The sequence below is a fragment of the Micropterus dolomieu genome, linkage group LG14, assembly GCF_021292245.1.
Source record: "Micropterus dolomieu isolate WLL.071019.BEF.003 ecotype Adirondacks linkage group LG14, ASM2129224v1, whole genome shotgun sequence".
Lineage (NCBI taxonomy): Eukaryota > Metazoa > Chordata > Actinopteri > Centrarchiformes > Centrarchidae > Micropterus > Micropterus dolomieu.
Genome location: NC_060163.1, coordinates 12,164,917 through 12,181,565, shown reverse-complemented (window position 1 = coordinate 12,181,565; position 16,649 = coordinate 12,164,917). Strand labels below are relative to the sequence as shown.

General features: G+C 42.3%; 2 protein-coding genes across 5 annotated transcripts in view; both read right to left on the bottom strand.

Moving 5' to 3' along the window:
* Positions 1 to 393: 393 nt before the first annotated feature.
* Positions 394 to 10,708, bottom strand: LOC123983253 (putative protein MSS51 homolog, mitochondrial). Of its 2 annotated transcripts, none has more exons than XM_046069440.1 (7): positions 10,624 to 10,708; positions 8,493 to 8,651; positions 8,072 to 8,221; positions 5,838 to 5,962; positions 4,964 to 5,527; positions 1,518 to 1,611; positions 394 to 808 (listed from the first exon to the last, which is right to left on the bottom strand). In XM_046069440.1, the coding sequence occupies exons 2-7, from the start codon at positions 8,648 to 8,650 to the stop codon at positions 604 to 606; spliced, it is 1,296 nt and encodes a 431-aa protein (XP_045925396.1). In that variant the 5' UTR covers position 8,651; positions 10,624 to 10,708; the 3' UTR covers positions 394 to 603. The 2 variants fall into 2 exon arrangements, with proteins under 2 accessions (XP_045925396.1, XP_045925397.1); XM_046069441.1 differs by lacking the exon at positions 10,624 to 10,708 and adding an exon at positions 8,828 to 8,875.
* A 713-nt stretch (positions 10,709 to 11,421) lies between these two features.
* The window catches only part of capn15 (calpain 15), a 43,142-nt gene continuing 37,914 nt past the window's right edge, over positions 11,422 to 16,649 (bottom strand). For all 3 annotated transcript variants that reach the window (XM_046068638.1, XM_046068637.1, XM_046068636.1), the window contains 2 exons: positions 15,886 to 16,064; positions 11,422 to 14,666 (listed from right to left, as the gene is read on the bottom strand). In XM_046068638.1, coding sequence (XP_045924594.1) covers positions 14,489 to 14,666; positions 15,886 to 16,064 — 357 coding nt within the window. In that variant the 3' untranslated portion in view covers positions 11,422 to 14,488. The remainder of the gene's footprint in view (positions 14,667 to 15,885; positions 16,065 to 16,649) is intronic.

Genomic DNA, 16,649 nt, shown 5'->3' with positions numbered 1-16,649 from the left:
AACCGTCAAATGGTGACTGAACTAATTTTGGTCTCATTATGTATGTACACCCATAGCCCTTTATATCCAATAACCATGCCACCTCAGGGCACACACAGAGTACAAACCGTAGTGCCATGCTGGTGCCCTCAGGTGCCATCATCTTAAATAATGAGCTTTGAGTGATTTCCATAATCTGTATCATACATAGATAATTTCAGAATTGAAAGAACAGCGTTTTGTGCTCTATTGCACCCTTGAAGGTGCATTGTTTCTCTATGAAAAACACTCTCTGCCCCAAATAAGAAGGTTCAGCATCCATGTTTGATGCTGTATATGCTGTACTGTGGGCTTGGCTATACTGAATTTGGTGTCTTGTAAACCCATGCGGGATGTGCTTAATTATACAAATGACACAATAATAAAACTTTATTAATTCATTCATTATTCATTCATGTATCCATATCTACCAAGTGGCAACACAGATTAGCAAAGTCCATCTCTAAAAGGATGCAGGAAGACCTCCAAGGACCTCAGGAAGTCCCACATTACAATTTTGAAAACCACATCTTTAAAGTGGAGGACTTGTGGCACCCCAAACAGGCTTTTCTTTATGATGGCCTCTTAATTGTCTGGCCTAGGCGCTAAGTCTTCTTGAGGCAGCAGTCCCTGGAAACAGATGTAGTGAGAGTTGCAGTAGACTGGGGTTTTGTTGGGGCAGGACTGGACCTGCTCCGGTTTCTGTGAGGTGAATGGATTGGGTCCACTGTCCCTGATGTGCATCTCCAACTCCAGCAAGATCTGGAGTGAGCACTTAAGCTCCATCTCGCTGTGGAGACAAAGAGATAAGGAATCGGTTAATCAAGTACGTTTTTTTTGTTGTTGTCCTTGTGAGAGACTGAGGAGAGATTAAACATCTATTCAAACACTTATTTTAACATCCACCCACAAGAAAACACTTTGCGAGGAAGTACAGAGGAACAGTATCAACAGAAGAGAAAGAGAACAGCATCAATGACTTTGCTCTATCATTAAGTTAGAGTCTACAGGGGGAGTTTGCTGAGAGCACCTGCAGCAGAAGAAATTTATCTTCTCTCCAACTTTGCACAAACAGGAAACTGTTTTTTGCCACCAGAGGGAAGGAGTGTGAAGTGCGGAAAGATTGGTGTGATGTGGGTCATGGGCAACGATAACTGTGTTGAGAGTGAGAGCTGTAGTGATGAGGTCAGGTAGGTGAGGAGTAGGGAGACCAAACATGATATGTGGGTGAACAACAATTGTGCCATAGAGGAGGGAAGGGTTTAAAATACAATAATACAGAAGGAGGAGGTGCAGTAGGTTGAACAGTTTCAATATTCATCAGGTATAACATTTCTTATTCAAAGAGGTTTGGATAGCAGATGGTATATTGTGAGTTAATTAGTCCCTCTGGCACAAAGAATTTAAAATATTTACTATTGCTCAAAAGGCAAGGAATGTTATTATCCCCACTTTAAAATGTGAAACATTATATGTTATATGTTTCAGAGTTACAGTACCTGTACACAGTGAAGAAGGAAGGGATGTTATAGTCTCTGAGTAGCAGAAGGGTGGGCAGCCAACCTTCTATCAGACCCTGGTTAGCGTGGAACCCTGTGTTAAAAACACATAAAAACTCATGTGTTAGGGATACATAATAAGGCCCACAAATAGACAGGAGCAGAGAGAAAAAAACAATTTGACTGTCAACCTGAATGTGATGTGTGAACACTAAACGGACCACCAGAAGTTGTACAACCAGCATGTTAAAATAACCAGCATCAGATTTGTTTAGGATCTCTTATCCATGTAACTGTTAACTTGGCTTTTCACTATAACTGTATTAGATTAGCTGATAGTCATGGTAGTAGTGACTAGTGGTAGTGAAGTTAAAACAAGACACCAGACAAGAGACCAGCCACGTAGCAGCTCTATGAGGCTGTATTTTGTGCCACTACAGGGCCTCTTTGAGCTAAATGTCAGCATGCTAACATGCATAATGTTTACCATGTTCATTTTGGTTTAGCGTGTTAGCATGCTAATATTTCACTAAACACGAAGTACAGCAGAGTCTGATGTGAACGTCATTAGTTTTGCAGGTATTTAGTCATAAATAAAAGTATTGGACACATTGAAAGTTTGACCTGATACGGTGCCAGATAAAACATCCCAAACATAATTTAATTTCATCCTAAGAAGGGCATGAATGTCTCTTAATTCATCCAGTAGTTCAGACATTTAACAAAAAACACAAATGTAAACCTCATAACAGCACTAGAGAGAGCTGTTGTTGGATGGAAAAAAGTTGTGAACCCATCAACCCATCAACATTTCCCAGTCTAGCATGGTTAGACTGGGAAAATAAAAAACTTTAAAAGAGTTTAATGCTCAAAAACTCAGCTAATCTTCTTCATCAGGATTGTTTGAGGGATGTTTTGATCAGATTTGATCGACAGTGACAAACAGCCCCTAAATGTAATCAGATATTTGCATGTTTGAATGTGACGTCGCCCTTTTTTTTCTCCAACTTCAACCCAGTGAAAAGAGCCCAAAGAAGAGTGAGAAATAATCCAAAGTAACCAAAACTGCTCTTGCTTTGGCAGAGAATAGTGTGTTCATGCAGGATATCATCAATCATAGTAAGAAGGTGATTGAAAAAATAAATTTTCAGGGCCTTTCATTTAAAACACCACTTGTGAAACATACAGTACCTCCCTGAATAAGTCAGCTGAACGACACAGACACTAGAAAGCAGTTATTGAGCTGGCTTGTTTCTCACCATACAAGTCTCTACAGAGAGAGAGGAAAAAGGCAGGTTGAGGTGAAGATCGAAAAGATTACGCTTGATTAGTCCCCAGCCACGTCTTTCTCTTTGTTAGCTAGAACATCTTTCCTTCTGGATGTGTCACTGACTGATTATCAGTCAATATTACAAAGTTAATCTTGTGTAAATGTTTGACATTCTCACATATACACAGAGACACTGCAGTGCAGCAGTCTGGCAATATCTATGCTGCGTTGGGTATTTAATCCTGACAAATGTCGCCGTCCCTTGACTCTGGTTCATATCAATACTATGTTTGTTTTTTTTCTTTTGAGCAGCAGGGTAGTGTGGTGAATAGCTTGACCTTCAAACACATGACTGGAGGTTCAAGCCACCATGGCAGCAAATACTGTAAATCCCTCCAGCTTAAATGCCCTTGAGTGAGACAAAACCAGGAGAGTAGCAAACAGAGAATTTCCCTGCGCTGATTAATAAAGTCTTACATTATTAGTTTGTCCAACTGAACGATATCATCACAGATTACATTTTAATCTGCATCTAGGAAAAAACTATGCATGTGAGAAATATGAAAGTAAGCTATGACTTATGCCTCAGCTGTTTGGTACATACTGGTGTGTATACTGGTTTGGAGTGTGTTGGGGAGCTCAGAGCATGCCACAGAGGCAGAGAATTGTAAAACCCGTGATACTGGCACACAGATGGTATCATGTTATCCACCGCCTGCCATGTTTTTCCAAGGAAGTCAAACAGTGCAACACCGCAAAAAAGAGACGATTTTAATTTGAATAATGCATGCCATGAGGTTACACCTCTCATGATGATAAATCATTTAACAGCGTTTAGACCTTCAGGAGATAAGGTGACAATGACATGTTACAGTCTGACTGTTAATGACTGCAATAATGCCTGGTTCCAGTGCAAATTTCGACCAAATAGTGGATAAAGTTGCGGTTAGTTGTAATAAAATTATTTCATGGGGGGAAAAAAACAACTATCTGTGTTTGTGTTTACGCAGCTCACATTTTCAGTTTGTCTGTCTTTGTACGGATGACATTACTTAGCCCACATCCATCTACTTTGTGAGAGCTGACAGCCGACATGTCCCTCCCTCGCTTATTCTACAAGGTCAGTGTCAATGATTCACTGCTTTCTAGCAGCTTTTCCTCTCTCATTCTCTTTCTCTTTTGGACTTTCAAACATACACATACCGTCCTTTTTATTCATTTTGTCATGCTGCCTGCTTCCCTATCACTTAAACAGTGTAGTAATGCCGTGTTCTGCCAGCTTTGAGGTGTGAAAGGCAGCTAGGCAGTTTACGTGCAGGATGACTGATTCCTGTATATTTAGCTTCTGTGAGGCCTGCAGTGATAACTGAGCCAGGGGTCATGGATGCGGATGGATAGTGGCTTTACTGCTGCTTTGCAGGTTAAAGGGTCAGAGAGCTGATTCAGTGCAACAGCTTAGGAGGTGCAGGTTTATAGTGCCACTTTAATGAGGTGAATGTCTGTGAAAGTGGACAGATATCAAGACCGTTCAGTCTGACGTGCTTTTTGTGATGAAGTGGAGAAAAAGCATTGCAGCATTCAAAACTTATGAACTGTATCATAATTAAAGATATAAAGGTTTAATAAGCCAGATCATTGCACATCCTCAGACTGAAAATGGTGGCAGGGATGGGGAAATTGTTTTAAACAAATGAATTTTGCACACGACCGCGGCTTGCAATGGTCGTCAGAGTGAAACTGGGGGGAACTACGACTCCCCTTTCAAATGGGCAGCTTACTGACATTATGCTGAGTCCAGCAATCAGAAGCCAAACTCTTTCCCAGCTGCTCCCATTAATCACCCAAATCCCCAATAAAAGCCTGGCGCTAATGAATAGGCCAGATCTAGAGAGTGACACATCTCCTACTTGCTCTGTTCTCTGAAATAGGTAATTGTCAAATGAGCATAAATGGAGACAAGTCACCGGTTTTCCAAGACAGCTGACCACTTAAGCTGAGCAGTTTCTATTAAAAGCCGGATTGATCATTCTGTTCTTTACTGATTGATTTAAAAGCATTTTGAGGTGATGGTCTCCTTTCAAACAGTTCTACAGTATATCTCAAGATTTTAGTGGTTGTACAATCAAATCTCTTAATTTTTGTTGTTTATGTTTGGTAGGATGTTGTATGCACATACCAGGATGAAATCCAACCACCAAATCTGGCTTGGCTGCTTCCTCTTTCTCCACCACATCCTCCCAGAACTGGTGGTAGAGGCCCTTGTGGGCGCTGATGTAGACCCTCTGCTTGGGGCCAAATGCCCTGAGAGGAGGCCTCATGATCGGGCTGTCCACCACCTCTGGTCCCACCATGACTACCTCTATGCCCTGGTGTGCAGGAAACATACGGTTCAGCTCGTCATAGTCAGTAAGTCTGGCTCCCATGGTCTCATTGTGGGAGGCCCCTGCTAAGTGAATTGTCAGAGGTTTAGCGTATGGGTCAAGGCAAAAGTGTCGCATGGCCATCCCAACTGTGAGAACTCGAGAAAGGAACTCGCTCTGAATCCGCCATAAAGACTGTTGCAGGTCAGAGTCATCCGGCCTTGGCCTGCTTGTGTTCTTCCAAAGGGTTGCCATGTTGGCACCAGACATGATGGCGTCCAGACGTGGCGTAAGGTCCCCCTGCATGGGAAGCCAGTCGTCCCAGTTCTTAACCTCAGCAGCTGACTTGGACCATTTCTCAGTGGGGAATGGGAGGTCTCCTGTGTGGGTGATAGAACATGTATGACGGATACATGTGACACAAACTGTCTGAGGACACAGATTAGTGTCGAGTCTGTCTGGCAAGTTTACATGGTATTTGAAAAGCAATCAGAGATTCAAAGGCTGAGGGACTTCGATCAAAATTAATGCATAAGCACTGCAATGTGACTTTCTGTCAGTTTTTGTCTCCCAGGCATTTCATTTCCGCAGCTCAGCTTTAATATATGCCATCTCATTAATGTGATTTCTCTGTTTTGTGAACTCAAACAGGCGTTTTGATTTTAGCTGCACCGCCTTTTCATTGCTCACCAGTGAACATCAGCCACTCCACTAGCCTGTCAATGGCCACCAGACGCAGCATCTTGCAGACCTTTTTATGCTGAGGCCAGTCCTTTTTCTGACAGTCCTTGGTGCAGTAGTACACATTCAAGCACCTGTGCGTGAAAGATGGGGTGGGAATGCAACACACAGCAATGAAACATAAGGCAACTATGCAAGGAAGTTAAACAAGTTAAACCAAAAGGAGCACTTTAATTGACAATTGAAAGTTGTATACTCTCTACTTTATATCCCCAAACTATAACTGATGGCAATTTCGGCTTGTCTGTTGGTTGGTTAGTCATTCCACCATGGCCCAGACTAAAATAATCCCCAGAGGATAAGTTCTGATGGCTTCCTGACCTTTAATTTAGTGCCATCATCAGAAATCATCATTGAAATTTCTTTGCCCAACACTTTGGTTCATGTACCAAATACCTGGAAAATTAATGACTAGGCGGTAGTCTGTTTAATGTGCTTAAAGTGTTGAATGTGGTAAACATCAACATGCTACCATTGTCATTGTGAGCATGTTAGAATGCTAACGTTAGCTCAAAGCACTGAGGTGCTTAAGTACAACCTCACAGAGCTGCTACCATGGCTGTAGCCTACGGTTCTGTTCTAAGATAAATTGAGGGGGGAAATATCTACTGATTGATGGAATCTGGAGGAACTGTTCACTGTGAACCTGAACATCAGTGAAATACCACTGATAATATTAGTATGCAGTGAAGGCTTGTTATTACTCTTAAGGTATTTGATGCAAACCAAACTACTGCTATGAATTACCTGATCAGCTGTGGAAATCCTTTGGGGTGCATCAGTTGTAACATATATCAACATTTATTATTGGACAACCGCTAGAATGTCTTGTTTGTGCCAGGACATAAATAGCATCTTACAGTCATAGAAACTGTCTCTATATTTGACCCCCTCATTCAGTGGCAACCTTGTGACACCGAAGATTAATTATGTCCTGTTTTAGACGGCAGCTGGCAAAAACAGCCGCGGAAGGTAGAAGTTGGAATTTGCTACTGATTATACAAACTCTCTGTATGGATGTGGGATTTTGCATTAGGATGGTGAGGTAATGTGTTGGATTAGAGGTCTGACTGCCAGTGCCGGTTGGTGTTTTGGGAGACTATATTACATTACCTTGCAATCATTTGCAGCCTTAGGGGCATTCACATTTCCATAAAATCATTTACCAGCCAACATGCTCTGTCATCGCACACTTTGGACGTACTAATCCACCAAAAGAGGCTCACGAGTGGACAAAGGGAGACAAAACAAGCTGAGAAAACACAGGTGCCCTTGAAAGGTATAAAAACAATTCCGCAGAGAGATACCTTAAGAGTAATTCATTGATCAATGTGAATCAGAATGAGAATGAAAAAGGTGATGGAAAATCACAAACAGGCACCTGTTTTCTCGTAATACTCTGATGTAAAAGATCTTGCGGGTTTTTACTTGTCAGGAGCTCTGTTTTGTGTCTGCTGCTACTGGTTACTTTTCTGAGAGATGCGGTGGCAGCTGAGAATTTCAAGGGAATGCACATAGGAGAGTGTGTGTGTGAATGTGAGAGAGAGAGAGAGAGAGAGAGAGAGAGAGAGAGAGAGAGAGAGAGAGAGAGAGAGAGAGAGAGAGAGAGAGAGAGACTGAGAAAAGAAAGCAATAGAGAAGCAGAGAGCCAGAAGAAAAACAAGGCACAAAAACAATGGGGCGCTTGAGAATATGCAGCGCACTGTATTCCACCCTCTCTCAATACACTCCTTGAATTGAAATACACTCTGTGATGTTGCAACATTATGAACTGCATTGAGCTGCTCTTAATAAGCGGCAGAGTTGCAGAGAGATGAATCACAGTCAGGGGACTTAGCTATATTTTGCCACTGGCCATTGTCCACCTCTGTAGAGCTGTCCACACCTTGGTGGCCTATCATTATGTCACTGATACAGCAAGTAATGCTTTACACATGACAGACCTGGTCAGGACAGCAATGTCCCCAACAATGTCCTGACTGGGTGATAATACAGCTGACCAGAGAACGGTGTAGGTTTCAGTCGCTTAAATGATTCTCCTTGTCAACAATGATTAATGTTAGTAAGTGTTAATGCTAGAATATTGCAAATCATGCATCATGGAGCACCCACTAAAGTGAGCACCTCAGTGATCTCTGCATTCACTCTCAAGCATCACACTTCAGTTGTGGCTTTGCACTCACTTCACACAGCGCTTCAGGGTCTGTCCCTCGGTGAGATGCTCTGGCAGTTTGTTGCAGCTGGTGCAGAACTTGAAGGTCTCCTCCATGTTCTGGAACAACTCCTTGTAGTTGCGGAACCCGATTCCTTTAGGCTTTCCCTCAAGAGCAGCCCTTACAAGAGGCAGAAATTTCATTTGCCAAGCATAAAGTGTGTTCAAGAATTTGGTAGAATTTCAGACACTGAAGTAACATATGCAGGAAGTTGTGAAAGCATGGGACATATGAAGTGCAACTACATGAAAAAAACAATTTATAACATACATGTCAGTTAAACTAATCAAGGTCTGATGGTATGAAAATCAAACTGAAAGTAAGGAAGAGTAACGACTGTGCTTATCAGTTTTAACACTAGCTATTCTAAGCTAGAATCAGTAGTTTTTACCTGTATTCTCCGTAGTCCTTCATGTTGAGCTTATTGAGAATCACCTTAGAGAGGCCAGGGACATTGGAGTCCAGAGAGTAAAAGCCAGACCGTACAGAAAAGACGCTGTCAGTTCCTGGAGCACAGGACTCTGGGAGCGCTGGGATCTGGGACGCCATGCTGTGGCGTTCAGTTTTCACCAGAAGAGGAACGAAGAATTAAAACACTTATTATACTGTTTTGAACATCTATCATTTAATGTTTGGCCCATTTTAAGAGTGGGCAGACATTTAAAGAGTAAATGAACAACCCCTGCAAATCTTGTTTTTGCTGACTCATGTGGTTTAATTTCTCACCTTGCTGCACTGACGTGCAGGTGTACTCACACTGTGACATCATTGTTGGGCGTGGTTAACAAAACACACTTCTGACGACACCCATTAGTGAGACTGGATGAACCTGAACCTTATGCAGGACCACAACTCAAAGTCGACCTAAATGGCGCTGCGTCAGTCAAACATGTGCAAGCGCACATTTCTTTTAGATTGCTTTGTCACACAAACGGCATGGTTTTACAGTTCACCTTGTGATTGTCTAAAGATATAATAAGTGCTGTTGGGATAGCTTCCAAGAGCTCTAAAATCCTGTAACAGAGTATTCTAAAATGCCATGCAGTGTTTTGGTATCTGATAAGCTTTTAAACTTAATCTCGCCAGTACCTGAAACTACACACCACCATCAACGTAGCCCCATTTGACATTCTAAAACATAATATTAGTTTACAAGTCTGTGTGTGTGCGTGTATGCTGCCAGACAGATACAAAGCAGAGTGAGTGGGATGTGAGGGACAGGGACAGAGACCCCCCCCCCATTAGGTTAGACTGACAAATGCGAAGAAGCAGGGCTGGATGTGGACACTGGTGGAAGGACATATTTTCGGCGATAGGACGTTTGTCTTATCCCCATGCACAATGACAACCATGTAACACACTACACTGACCCAACAAAGGTTTTCACTGCTATTAGGAGAATCCAGACCAGGGTTTGAAATGCTGCCCATGATAATGCATCACTGCTGCCAGGCCCCACACAAGCTATTTCAGAACCCATGATAACATGTTAAAGTTATACACAGTAATATACAAATACACAAAGTAAGCTTCTCCGGATTTTCAAGGATATGAGATGTTCAAGCAACAGTGAAGCAAGTATAAATACATCAATCAAGACAGGACATCTCAAGGCAGAGAGGTATGTTTTCTCAACATAGATACAATGATGGGACACATACAGACACGCACTATGGCCTAAAGATCGTTATTGCCCCAACACATACACTCGGACCTGAAGGTCCTGACAGAAACTCTCATGACAAGAGGATCACCCAAATCTCAGAAAAAGTGGAGCTTTCACTAGTGCTGTTCTTGAGTTCATCATGCCTCTGCCCTTAACATAGATACTCTTTCCCCACATGTTATATGATTTATTGACTTGGTCAGGCATAGGGGAAAATAAAAGGGGAGAGAAATGTGATCACCTGGTGGCACCTCTCTATAGATCCAATTAATCTAATTGGTTTAAATCAAGTGTCTGTATTTGTTTCCCTATTTATTTAAATTAAACATCTACCCGTTTCTAACCTGGCCTTCAAAACACAGCAAATAGCATTTAACGCCATGCAGCTCGCAGCAACAATTTTCTTAAATGGAGAGCTGCACAATAAATGCTTTACTTTATCACACTGAGGCTTTTGTACTCCCAATGCTGCTCATTCCAGTTTTACAAGAAAACAACTTTTCCCTCTACTTTGAGGAACTCTGTATCTTTTCAATTTCATATTAAGTGTTGCCGGGTAATGATTCAGCCTTATCATGTCTGCAGACAAAATAGAAAGGGCTATATCTAATTAGTTCCTTCGTATCTACAGAGCACCAGGGAGGCACGGGGTTGGAAATGAACAGATTTCCCACGGGAGGGCAGGTTCTTGCTTTTCTCTGGTCACGTACCTGACCGTGACACTGGTAAGTTTTTAGCATGGCAAGTCTTTCCACACACTTATCTCATTTTCAACCTGCCTTGCCATACACTCCGGACTAACAAGAAGATGTATGTCACAACAGCAAGAGATGGACAGATATTTCAGCAATCATACCTTTGGTTCCAGACGAGCAAAGAGCCTTCTAGATGATTTTGAGTTTTCTTGGTTCTCAGGTCTGAAGAAAGTGATTGACAGCTCCTAATGCTGGATATCACCAAGTTGTGGAGCCTTCACAGTGTCTCTGCTGGGGTCAGTAAAACCTAACACCACAGAGCCCGCCAGAGTGCTCCAGGCATCTGAGAGTAGTGGGGAACTACTACCGAGCGGGTAAGGGAGTTGGATGGGTTGGGGGGGGGGGTGCCTTGGAGGAAGTCGGGGGCCGAAGAAGAGAGGACAGAAGTGCATTTTTAGAAAAAAAAAAAAAGTGGGGGGTGGAGTAAAAGGAGAAGGTGGGGGAGGGTTGGAAGGAGAGGTGGAGACTCAAAACAGGGAGTGGACACATACACAACTATAAGACACCGGAGAGACATTTTCTGCAAAAACACACTCAGTCTACATGGAAGAGACACGTCACAGGCCAGGAAATGAAGAACAAAGGAATCAATGATAACAAACACAGAAAGGGGATCTCTGGAATCAATAATACTGCAGTAAACAAGTGTAAATGAAAGACATTTTGGATATGTAAATACATATCCTTTCATCAGACTGTTTTCCCACTTAAATATTTGTAACTTGAAAGCTTTGACTTCCTCTTTATTATTCACAACAGCATAAATTCTGCTCCGACAGGTCTGTGTGCTTGTCAGGTTGTTTCTGAGTCACACACTAACAAAGCCTTCTTGTTACTGTATAATAAATGGAAATGTGTACGTGGAGAACACTGTGTTCGGAATGATGACAAAAGTTGCCTTTTAATTTAAAAAACTTTATTTGGTCCATCGGAACCTGAGATTGAAAATTAAACGTACATAATGTTTGTACACATATATTTATATTCCCCGCCAGAAAAGATCAATAAAATATATATCACATTCATCAGAGTTCCATTTTTTTTCAGCATTAGGTTTAATTTTTTTGTTTCTACCGTCATACTTTCACTTTTATTGTTTTACTTTTTTACAAGTTTAAAAAGGGTCAGTTAATTTTTTTTCTTACTGTTTTTATCTTTTGTGTGGCTTATGTTTGCAGTCTATACAATTTACAAGGAGAGAACCAGACAAAGGAGAGAAAAGGCGTTGTGTTAGCTGGTCTGTTAATGACCAGCTTTTCTCAGGTGGCAGCCGCTTCAGCAGCAGAGGGCACCCATGACGCATAAAAGAGTCACCACCACAACTTCACAGAAGAGGAGTAGGTTCATAGGACACCAGCACGAGCCAAAATGACAATTATGACCAAAAAAAACAAACAAACATAGTATAAAACAAATATCTATCTCATGTAAATGTAAAGTGATCCAGCAGTGACACTGAATTTCGAGGTGCCTCGTCATTGCAGGTGTTTCAGTGCAGGTTCATTTCACATCAAGCTAATCCCTCTGGGCTCAAACTAAAGCCATAAGTTATCACATTCCTTTATCTGCCATTCATCATTTCAGTATTCAACAATATTCATTAGGCAACAGGCCTGCAAATCACTTATAAAATAAATTAGACACCGAATTCACAGCTACTTGGCTGCGAACACACTCACACAGGGCAGACAGACATCTGAAAGTGGTCATTACACATTATGTTTCTTTGGAAAACATATTTACAGTTACTTCAGCTTCGGGGTTTCATCAAAGAAACCTTACGCTGCTGTAGTAGTTTTCTTACAAACTGTCCTGAAGACGTCGTGAAGTATAGTCTGCCAGCGCTGGCAGATGTGGCTGTGCAGAGGAAATAAGACTGCGAGCATGGGGACACAGTGCTGCCATCTAGCATCAACGCAAAAAAAGTTTTTTTACTCAATGTCACTGAGCTTAAGTCCAGAACTGAATCACGAATCTCATGTGGGAACTTCAATGTTTCAACTCAAAAATTATCTTGCCATAAAAAAAATGCATTCTTTTCTACCAAACAGTCATTCATTGTAGGACTGCTCCAGAGATTTTACTTATTAGCTTTCAAGTTTACCCCCATTTCACAACATAATAGTAAGACACCAACTTTGACTTGAAGTCTCCCACTCCATCCTGTTACTATAGTACCGCATTAGTCTTTTCCCCTCTCTCTGATTAAACACCTATGTTGCCATAGTGAGGACAGAAAGATCCTTAGTGAAACAGGAGTAATGGCTTTGATACTGGAGAAATTGGAAAGAACAAGTGGTTGGCGCCCTAAGAGGACATCCGTAAAACAGCTGTAGGCAGCCCATCATCTGAAACAACACAACCCAAATTGAAAGGGAACTACACTATTTTTTGTGTAAAAACATGTCTTAGAGGTCCCTTGCCTCTCTTGTTATGCGTGCAAGCAGTCTGACTAAATGGTACATGGTAACACGAGGACGCTGTGCTGTCGCTAATGTGCTGTCGGTGTATTCTTGTGGGAGGACGGCAGAGATGCTCGCGCTGCACCCAAGCAAACAAAAAATGGTCCCTGCCCTCCCAAAGTAAACTTGGCAGCTCCTCTTCAGAGCTCCCCTATGGCAAACTGACTGTTCAAACAGCCACTACCTCCTCTACTACTCCCTAAGTACACTAAAGTGTAAATCAACACACTAGCAAACTGTTGAAGTGTGAGAAATAGACTCACTGACCTTCGGTACCCCCCCCCCCCCCCCAAAAAAAACAAACAAAAAAAACAAACAAACACAAAAGTACAAAGCCGCTCAGGTAATGATTCGCCTCCCACCTTCACACTACAAACTGAGGCTGAGTAAAAATGAATTAAAATAAGAGAAAGGTAAAAAAGGAGGTACAGTGGTTGTTTCTCTGTAGGGAAAAAAGCCAAAATTATATGTTACATCTATCGAAGCACTAGGGTGGGAATTCTATGATGTGTCAGTATTTCAGTGGCTAAAACCCCCCATTACAACACTACTCCCTACACCACAGCTTGGCTTGTAACAACAAAAAGATGCTATTCCAGCTATCTGGCCACCATGCACCTGCCACAAAATCAGCTTGAGGTTTTGCTCGACTCCAGCTTACTGTACAAATCACGGGTTTGGTCCTGAGCTACAGAGAACGCTAGACAGCACAGCGGTGATGATGGAGAGCGGGGAGAGACAGTGCTGTATGAATGATGTTTTTTTTCTACGACCTCAAAAACACAAATATGGACAAGACGGCAACAGGGGTCTCATATATAAAAAAAAGACAGATGTGTATATTCTCAAATAAAAACAAAAAAAACATGTATGAATATGAGTAAAACTAGAAGATGGGTTTGGCTCATTAAGTACCGTACTGAGGGCTGGGCGAGACTCCCCCTGAAGTCTCCTGCTTTGTCAGATGTCCTTGTGGACGACATAGGGGTGAGTGTCTGATCGTTGCGGGTGATTGGCTCATAGGTTGTGGGCCGGAAAAATGGCTCAGTAGTTACAGCACTCCACCCTGACTTCTCACTGAAAGCAGGGTCGTCTCCAAGCATATGAAACTCAGGGGTGGCATCTGTTCCACTTACAGCGCTTGTACCAAAAATGTCCAGAATTCTAAGTAGCCTGAACTGGATCTTGTTTGGGGCCTGGCTGAAAATTTATTCTGTGAGTAAGTCCCGGTCACTCCATGTGGCCGCTTCCCTCATTTCATCCTGACTTGGCACATCCACTTGGCAAGGGAGAGTGTGCGTGGAGCGTTAGGAGGATAGCACGTAAATGCTGGCCATTTCTGCTTTACATTCAGGTGTGTGTTCATCCAAAGAGACGCACAAATACACAGCTTGCTCCATGTTTTAGGACTGCACACACCTCTCGCCCTCCCTTGCCTGTATTTCCAGTGGTCTGACAGTTTATTGGATTATAGACTGTGCGTATGCGAGATGGTGGGCGGTGGTCATAGTGGCCTGGGCCGGTGCAGGCCATCAATGTCCGGAGTGAGCTGGGGGCTGTGGGTGGCCTTAGTGGGGGTCCAGTCTCCCAGCGAGGCCTGGGCTGCCTTGCGGTGAGCCAGGCGGTGGGTGATGGAGAAGCCGGCGTTTCCTTCCAGCTGTGAAAGCACCACCAGCACCTGCCTGCAGGGGGAGACGGAGAGCATTCAAAACATGGCGCTGTCTTTCTATGGTGTGTATGGTGTAGGGAAGCAAGGGACTGTATGAAATGATTGGCATGAGTTAAGGTGCTGTGGTGGCTGATGGACTACAGCACAATTATTCAAACTAAATAAGAACTGGTTTAGATCTTTATGATGTAACTACTTTTAAAATAAATATCACAAGGTAAGGAATAAACTATTAATCCTGAATGAAAAAAAGTTATGAATTTTTGAACAGTCCCTATGTCTGCCACTTATATTGCTGTTTAACATTTAGTCAGCAAAGTTGAAGCTAGGGTTGGAGGAAGACAATTTGATTAGTCATCACCCCATCACAGTAGCTTGTTTTTCTGATTCCATCTATTTTGAGACCAAGGTGAGGAAATATGGTGACAGGAAATGAGAAAAACAAAAACTTGCTCCCTTTGACTGTGTTACTCAGGCTTCTATTGGCTTGAGGATAGCGGAGTAAAGGGAGAATTACATCTTGTCCTGACTATGAGCTGCTAAATGCTTTCACCTGTGAACTTATTGTATAACATCAAGTGAGAAAGTACATCCGAAAATTAGTGTTTTTATCAAGTGAACTGACATAATAACATGATGTTCTTGGGGGAAATGCAATTAAGAGACACGGCCCTCATGCATGGTGACTTTTTACAGTTTCCCATTATGTGGGACATAACTTTTAGGTGATACAGTCGTAAATTGACATTAATGTGCACTGTAAAGTGTCTGTAAGACTGGAAGTCATACTGTAGATCACCAAAGAACCTAAAAGCCTAAAGCTAATGATGTGTGAACACTAGATTTCAAAGGTGTGTATGCGCCTACAATATTTTGCAGGTCTTTAAAGCACTGGGCTTTAAAGGGCAGAGAAAATGGGGACCAACAGAAAAACAAAGGCAACTATTACTGTGCTGTTACCAGCCTAAGGTAGATTATTAAGAAATATAGAGCGCTAATCCTCTGGGATCACTGCAATTAAGTGTGTGTGTGTGTGTGTACACACACAGATTTAATCGTCTAAATGTGTGGAGGTTTGCTGCACCTGTACCAAATGTTCCCAGTGCATTTAATCTCTTCACTTGTTATAAAGTCAGTTCATTTCTACCAAGGTAATATTATAACTTAATAAAATAAAAAATAAAAAGACTTTCAGAGTTGTATGTGGGTGTGTGGGAGGACGAGAGAGGGACCTGTGCAAAGGAGGTACGCTGTCGATGGTCTTGAGGCTGCCGCGCGTGGACACCACATTGAAACTGTCAGTGCAGTCACAGGAGACGTGGAGGTAGTATTTGGGGTGGCGATTCTCCACCACAACGATGAGTCCCGCCCAGCCATGGGTCAGGTAGTAGCACGTCATGCCCTCGCGGCCCTGAGAGCACACATGAACAGACGCAATCAAAGAAGTGGAAAGATATTTAAGCAGAAAAGACACATTTGCAGACTTGGTATAGTGGGTGCAGAAGATCCGTGAGGCTCCTGCCTGTTATATGATGGTAGGAACACTTTAGTCAGGACTGGGCACTTAATACATATACAGTGAGGAAAATAAGTATTTGAACACCCTGCTATTTTGCAAGTTCTCCCACTTAGAAATCATGGAGGGGTCTGAAATTGTCATCGTAGGTGCATGTCCACTGTGAGAGACATAATCTTAAAAAAAATATATCCAGAAATCACAATGTATGATTTTTTAACTATTTATTTGTATGATACAGCTGCAAATAAGTATTTGAACACCTGTCTATCAGCTAGAATTCTGACTCTCAAAGACCTGTTAGTCTGCCTTCAAAATGTCCACCTCCACTCCATTTATTATCCTAAATTAGATGCACCTGTTTGAGGTCGTTAGCTGCATAAAGACACCTGTCCACCCCATACAATCAGTAAGAATCCAACTACTAACATGGCCAAGACCAAAGAGCTGTCCAAAGACACTAGAGACAAAATTGTACAC

What these genes read in the sequence shown, in the direction of transcription:
- LOC123983253 (XM_046069440.1), bottom strand. Translation starts at nt 8,650, where the DNA reads ATGGCGTCCCAGATCCCAGCGCTCCCAGAGTCCTGTGCTCCAGGAACT. An exon ending in ACCCTGAAGCGCTGTGTGAA is followed by an intron (nt 5,963 to 8,071) that starts GTGAGTGCAAAG and finishes TTTCACGCACAG; the next exon opens with GTGCTTGAATGTGTACTACT. An exon ending in GGAGTGGCTGATGTTCACTG is followed by an intron (nt 5,528 to 5,837) that starts GTGAGCAATGAA and finishes TCACCCACACAG; the next exon opens with GAGACCTCCCATTCCCCACT.